Source organism: Pocillopora verrucosa, chromosome 10 (assembly GCF_036669915.1).
Source record: "Pocillopora verrucosa isolate sample1 chromosome 10, ASM3666991v2, whole genome shotgun sequence".
NCBI lineage: Eukaryota > Metazoa > Cnidaria > Anthozoa > Scleractinia > Pocilloporidae > Pocillopora > Pocillopora verrucosa.
Genome location: NC_089321.1, coordinates 12,094,145 through 12,101,124, shown reverse-complemented (window position 1 = coordinate 12,101,124; position 6,980 = coordinate 12,094,145). Strand labels below are relative to the sequence as shown.

The 6,980-nt window shown below is 38.8% G+C and overlaps 1 protein-coding gene across 1 annotated transcript; it reads right to left on the bottom strand.

Annotated features, from left to right (window-relative positions):
• Positions 1-1,624: 1,624 nt before the first annotated feature.
• LOC131776194 (ATP synthase subunit beta, mitochondrial) lies at positions 1,625-6,948 on the bottom strand. The gene is made up of 11 exons (XM_059092361.2): positions 6,787-6,948; positions 6,254-6,493; positions 5,333-5,507; positions 4,915-5,036; positions 4,470-4,654; positions 3,879-4,037; positions 3,434-3,556; positions 2,873-3,085; positions 2,312-2,479; positions 2,055-2,088; positions 1,625-1,829 (listed from the first exon to the last, which is right to left on the bottom strand). Exons 1-11 carry the CDS (start codon positions 6,896-6,898, stop codon positions 1,732-1,734), a joined length of 1,629 nt encoding a protein of 542 aa, XP_058948344.1. The 5' UTR covers positions 6,899-6,948; the 3' UTR covers positions 1,625-1,731.
• Between the last annotated feature and the right edge of the window lie 32 nt (positions 6,949-6,980).

Here is a 6,980-nt window from a genome sequence, read left to right as displayed (position 1 = left end):
TGGTTAGTATCATCTTGAGCAGATTAATCTCCTGTTCATTGCATAAGTTAGTTATGATTCCTAAAACTTCTGCCCTTCTAGTTTGGTTTCAATATCTAGCCCTGAAGGGATTTGTGTTACAGGAAGTAAAAGGACATTCAAAGAAAAATTAAAAGAAAAATACATATTGCATTTATTATACGATGAATTCCACTTTCACTTCAGTTCTAGAAATTAAAGGCAGTGAGGTTATTTTAACAGTCTCCACTAAAATATCGTGATGGAGATCACTCACCAACAGATTAAGAAACAAATTTCTCTCAAAAAATCTGCGCCAGGCAGACAATAATCAGATTTCCCTGGAAACAGGAAACATTGATGCATTGAACGGCTCGTTTGCATGCAATCAGCCTTGATTAACAGGTTTTTTTAAATATAGTGGTGCATGTTTCGGACACCTCTTTTTTCTCTCAACGATACTCAAAGGGGCGCATAGAGAGGGTGCTTATCACGGTAGTTCTGCACATGAGTCTCGCTAGAATCCAAGACCAAATCGGAACGTCTCTTACTGAACACACACCAACAACAATAACAACAACGAAAAACAGTGGATACTAAAGATTTTAGATATATGAAAATTGCACTGCGGTGGAGAGATGAAATTAAGAGATCCTCGCAGCTAAGAACACTACTGAAACGAGTAGTTGTAAATAGGGCCTGAAAAAACCATTCACTTGGATGTTTGTTTGGACCCAATTCATTGACCAGCTCCCAGTTGGCTTGTCAGCTCAATTGGTAGAGTGCTGCACCGGTATCGCAAAGGTCATGGGTTCAAATCCCGTACGGGCCTGAATTTTTTTCAGGTCCTATTTACAACTACTCGTTTCAGTAGTGTTCTCAGTGGATACTTTTTCATAATGGAGGTAAGGGGTCAGCAGCACCATAGACCCTCGCTAGGATCAGATAAATTATTCCAGCATAATTGTGGGCATAAAGCTACAGTCAAAGTATCGTACAGAACGCAGGCATAATGATTAAGCTTCTTAAAAGTTCCCTTGATAAGATGAATTCTGCAACCTGCTTATCTTAGTTGAACTTCAAGATTTTGATCCAATAAAATGATACTCTGAAGTTTGCTGAGCCTTTCATTCTTAATAAGTTTACCTGTTGGTAGTAAGAAGCATAGAGGGGGGTAGGGGAGATGATGAAGGGGTTAAGAGGCTCTTAGGAGCATAATGAATAGAAAAAATTGAGGTTATTGGTTAGGTTCAAAAGCATAAATTTTTCAGCATAAATGATCTAAAACTAGTCCCACCCCAATCAGCAAGTGGTGAATCTAATCATGACCTCTCTTGACAAACATCCCCCACATTTCCTTGTTCACTGAGCCACATACTCACTACCATTCAATCAATTTAGTTTTGGCCCAGAAACGACAAAACTGTCGAAAAGCTTGTTCTGTGTCCTTCCTGTTTCCCTATGAAGATTTCAAAGAACTTATCCTCAAAGGTAGACCCACTGCAATTGAAGAAATTGGGAAAGATTTTCAAACCTCTTTCAAAGGTCTAAGACCAGTTAAGTCTCATCGGGTGAAAAAAGAACATTCTTGCTTCTTGAAACGTTAAAATCATGATTGATACTCAAATCAAGGTCTTAGAACTTCAATTTATTCATTTCAATGTTGTAAAAAACAGCACACGGCAAGTGTATCAACCCACAGTACATTTACAAGTCTGAAAAGAAAAGAGCTGTTTACTGCACTTCCTCTGCCAGTCTCTCTGCCTTTGCTACAGCCTCACTGATGTCCCCTACCATGTAGAATGCAACTTCAGGCAGATGATCATATTCACCTAGAAAAACAAGAAGACATGTTAGCAAAAATATTCAAACCTTTGTGGCTAAACAGAACAGTAAAGATTTAAAAATGAACAGAAAGAGAGATAGAACTGGAAAAGTGCATCAAACAATTTCCTCTTCCAAAAAAGGACTGAACCTTTCCAAACATGCTTTGTGTAATGAAGATATAAAAGAAAAACAAATTCTGATTTTTTTAAAATACATGTAGTTCAACCTACCATGAAGGATTTTCTTGAATCCTGAGATAGTGTCCTGACAAAGGGGGGAAAAAAAATTTAAGAAAATGCTGCAGAAGTAATCTATTTGTTTCAAGATGCAAACACACAACTGTAATTTTCAATAATTTTGCACCAAACCATTTCTCTCTTAAAAATTTACTGGCCTCAAGTAACACACATCCATCAGTTTCCATGGACAGAAACAACTTTTCTCAGTTGAATAATGAAGGAGAAAGTGAATATCATTATTGTTGTACCGGTAAGGGAACAAGCTTGCCATCGTGGCCCGTGAAAACCTCAGCAACCTGGAAAGGCTGTGAGAGGAATCTCTGGATCTTCCTTGCACGAGCCACTGTCAGTTTGTCATCTTCAGACAACTCATCCATACCCAGGATAGCAATGATATCTTGAAGAGATTTGTGATCCTACAAAAAGTAAACAAACAAACTTAGCAATCAAACATGATATACAGTTAATAAAAGGGGTAAGTTTCTAAAGTATAGTATAAGAGGGTAATCTAGTATTATCAACTGAGTTGATAATGTGAATTGGCTACTGTAAAGGCTGACTTTTTGAGCGTTAGCCCTTGGCTCAGAGTGATTGAGGAAGAGCTAATGCTTGAAGTGTCAGCTTTTCAACTCTTAACAGTGGCTAATTTACATTACCAACTCAGTTGATCAAACAAAATTACCTGCATGTACATGTACAAGTTGTATTGTTAATTAACTGCAATGACATGACTTACTGAAAGGATATAAATTAGGCCCAAATCTTCCACAGAAGAAAAATGTTACCATAAGAGATGAACTTTGTCTTACCTGCAAAATCTTCTGTACGCCTCTTGCTACCTCATAGTGCTCTTGACCAACTACATTGGGGTCCATAATACGAGATGTTGAATCCAGAGGGTCCACAGCTGGGTAAATACCCAGCTCAGCAATGCCTCGGGAAAGCACAGTGGTGGCGTCCAAGTGAGCAAAGGTAGTAGCAGGAGCAGGATCTGTCAAGTCATCAGCTGGCACATAGATAGCCTATCAAGAAACAAACAGCCTTTTATCCACATGGGCAAGATTTTCTCTTCCCTTTATAATCAAAGTGGCTGCAAGCCATTGAACTTAGAAAATGATTTATGCAGTGGTGAGAAGTATAGTCCATTGAACTTATATGTACTTCGTATTTTAAAACTTATTGTTCTGAAAATGAAAATCTACCCCCTGAAAGCACTCCTCTTCTATGTCAGTTAAGGGTTTAATTCATTCCAAAGTACTATTCATCGCTGTTGTGTTTTACTGCAACACTTTCAACCTTTTGCCAAGATAAAAATGATCATTTAAATAAAAAAAAGTCTTGCTAATGGCTACAGAATTATTGCAATTTACCTGTACTGATGTGATGGAGCCCTTTCTTGTTGTGGTAATTCTTTCCTGCATAGTACCCATATCAGTGGCAAGAGTTGGCTGGTATCCCACAGCTGATGGAATACGTCCCAACAGAGCAGACACCTGCAAAAAAAGAGAAACAAGAATACTTTGTTTGGCTTTTCAATACCATGATCAATATACAAAGCATCCTGGGAAAGACATAATATTAAGTACTTCCTGTGGTAGGTTGAAGCTAACATATTTCTGTCTTATCTTCAGCTCAAATGAAACATCCTTAGGGTACTTTGATAAAAGCTAAATTGTACCAAGGATTCAATTTAAGGATCTGTTGATGTAAAAATTCCTCAACTAAGTTACTCTGTTCAACCCAGGTGAAGGGCTACTTTACAAAGCCAGTGCCCTTTGAAGGTAAATAGTTGTGCTACATCACTGTTACACACACCTCTGAACCAGCTTGAGTAAAACGGAAGATGTTGTCAATGAAAAGCAGCACATCCTGTCCTTCCTCATCACGGAAGTACTCAGCTACAGTCAGGCCAGTCAATGCTACTCTGGCACGGGCGCCTGGGGGCTCGTTCATCTGACCATACACCAGAGCCACCTAACGACACAACAGAATCAACACGTTACAAAATTGATGATCAAAATAACCAACACTGAGACACCACCTAAGTCCTTGACTTAAGTTGAACTGTTGATGTTAATAGGGCCCTCTGAGATTAAGGTGGCTTTCATTTTATGATTTCGCGAGTGTGATTTGAATTCAGGCTTTCAGTGAACTATAACAGCTTATGCTCTCTTTGATGGTATATTATGCTTGTCCTGAGCAAGACAACATACACTTTTATTATTATCAAACGTAACTGAGCCCCATTTGTCATGCATAGTAATATCATTAGAGGTGCTTCTGTACCGTTCAAAAGACCAAAATGTATCTTTCTACAAAGAGTATTAGCAGCCTATTTTGCAGTCCACAGAGTTGACAACTAAATATTTCATGACAGGTTCCTCAAAACTATCTGTCAATCACTACCTTGGAGCTCTTGTCTTTCAAGCTGATGACACCAGACACAATCATTTCATGATACAAGTCATTTCCTTCACGTGTTCTTTCACCCACGCCAGCAAACACAGAGTAACCACCATGAGCTTTTGCAACATTGTTAATCAACTCCATGATCAACACAGTCTTTCCAACACCAGCTCCGCCAAACAGACCTGTAAATTTGTCATGAAAAAGAAAAGGGAAAAAAAAATACATAATTCTTGGCAAAGTCAATCACAGGTTAGTCAGGATGATTTGTCAAATAAACAAAAGCCACAAAAACTAGAATTACAGTTTGGGTGAACAAAAAAGTACATGTAAATAAGCAAAACAATGCCTAAGAAAACATTTTTTAAAGATTTCTTTACTTCATAGACTTTAACTACAAGAAGTCAAAGCAAAACTGTCATATACAACAAATAATTGATCATACCAATCTTTCCACCCTTAGCATATGGTGCAAGAAGATCTACCACTTTAATTCCTGTTACTAGAATCTCCTGTTCTGTGCTCATTTCCACAAATTCAGGTGCTTCTGCATGAATGGCAGCACGTCTGAAAAGAGTCATAGGAAAAATAACTCTCTTTGCCATAAGAGCATGAAGTAAGACATAACACAATTTCAGAGTCTCCCAAATCAATTATAATATTTCATCTTTTCTTTATCCTTTTTCTCATCACTTAAAAGCCAATTACTTTTTTAAGGCTCATCTGAAGGAAAAACAAATATAACTTGTTTGACTGTCTGCACAACAAAGCGTAGATGATGTAACTTCTATAAAAAATTTTGTTCCTGATAGTGATTGGGAACTCAAGTTTACTATACCTTAACAAACAATGTAATCACTTACTTGTCAGTATCAACAGGTCCTCTTTCATCAATGGGCTCTCCAATAACGTTAATAATTCTTCCTAGTGTTTCTGGCCCCACAGGAATTGTAATAGGCCCACCAGTATCCTTACATATTTGGCCTCTCACAAGACCCTCTGTACCATCCATAGCAATGGTTCGCACAGTGTTCTCACCTAAAGAAGTTAAGTCCATGAGTTACTAAGACCATCCCCACATAAGTTTCTTTCTTGCGGCCAGACTTCTCCCTCCCTCCCTCCCTCCCTCCCTCCTCCCCCCCCCCCGTAAATACAAGAAATTTGACGCTGATCTTAATAGTTCACTAAATTCAATTTTTCAACTTTATCTTGAAAGCAATTATAGCAAGGAAAAGCATATATCTAGGCTTTTCCTCAATTCAGGCTCCTTCAATCACTTTTCTTCACTTCTTTTCCTTTGTTTTTGCGAGGTTTGATTCATGGGGATTAATTTTCAAATTCTAATACACTGGGAAAGTAAAATACCCACGAGTTATAATACACTTATGCTTATACATCCTCTTTTCAAAATTTTTATTTTTTAGATGGCAAAATGATTCTTAAACTGATTGTTGGCTGTATTTACAGATAAAATTAGACCTTAGACCCTCTGCAGACTTTTGCATTCAAGGAAAGCTAATGAATGATTTCTGGTCACAGCCATTTTTGATTTTCTAAACATGTCATGTATTTTGCTGTCAGAGACAAATGTTGAACCGTCTGAAGCAATGTAAAATGAAATAGTTGGGGGGAAGGGGGGGGGGGGGGAGGGGAGCAATACCTATACTGTGGAAGCCTGAAGAGTTTGATGGGTTTTTCCAAATCACAAGTATGTGAAACTTTCTGGATAATGATAAATTAAGCAAACAACAACATTAGTTCTAACGGGCTGAAGGAATCCTTACCTAAATGTTGCGCGACCTCTAGAATGAGTCTTGGTGATCTACCCTCGACCTCCAGTGAGTTCAGAATAGGAGGGAGGGCCTCGTCAAATTGTACATCAACAACGGCACCGATAACAGCAATGATTTTACCAACTGCTCCTGGTGCAGCGGCTGGGGCTGCTGAGCCTGCCTTTGGTGCGGCAGCCGATGCAGCAGCCGCGGCGGACACGGGCTTATCGGTTGAAACATATCGACGATTATCTGGAGGAGGTAAGTTGGACAAGAATCTTACTATACAAGCCGACACAATATCATCATGCAAGTCCACAAAGAATCAAATGGAAGCGCATAAAACTACAATGAAAAACGGTTGGAGACGTGAAAGTTAATTCCGGTCACTGTTTAAAGTGAACTTGAAAGTAGGAAGCAATCATTGCTAAACATGAAGCACAAAGTCAGTATCGTAATCAACGTGTCTTCCTACAAATGCCGTCCAAAGAACTCATTCCTTTAGCTAAAAATAATGAATGAATTTTCGTTATTTTTTTACTTACACAGTTGCGAACATACTGGAAGTGTTCTTTGTTGAGTTTGTCTTAGAGTGCGAGCGACAAAGTTAGGTCTGAGAGCGGCTCTTGCCGCACGCCGTAATCCGTGGACCAACATGGCGGCTGAGAAGAATGGTGTAGGAGCTACCGGTGACCATGTGACCAACGATGGTTTTTGACGGATAGTAACGAACCTTTCC

Excerpts from the sequence above, each read along its gene's own strand:
- LOC131776194 (XM_059092361.2), bottom strand. The coding sequence starts at position 6,898 with ATGTTGGTCCACGGATTACGGCGTGCGGCAAGAGCCGCTCTCAGACCT. Across the intron at positions 4,038-4,469 it reads TGAAAGACAAGAGCTCCAAG|GTGGCTCTGGTGTATGGTCA; the intron begins GTAGTGATTGAC and ends TTGTGTCGTTAG. Across the intron at positions 3,086-3,433 it reads GCTCCATCACATCAGTACAG|GCTATCTATGTGCCAGCTGA; the intron begins GTAAATTGCAAT and ends GTTTCTTGATAG.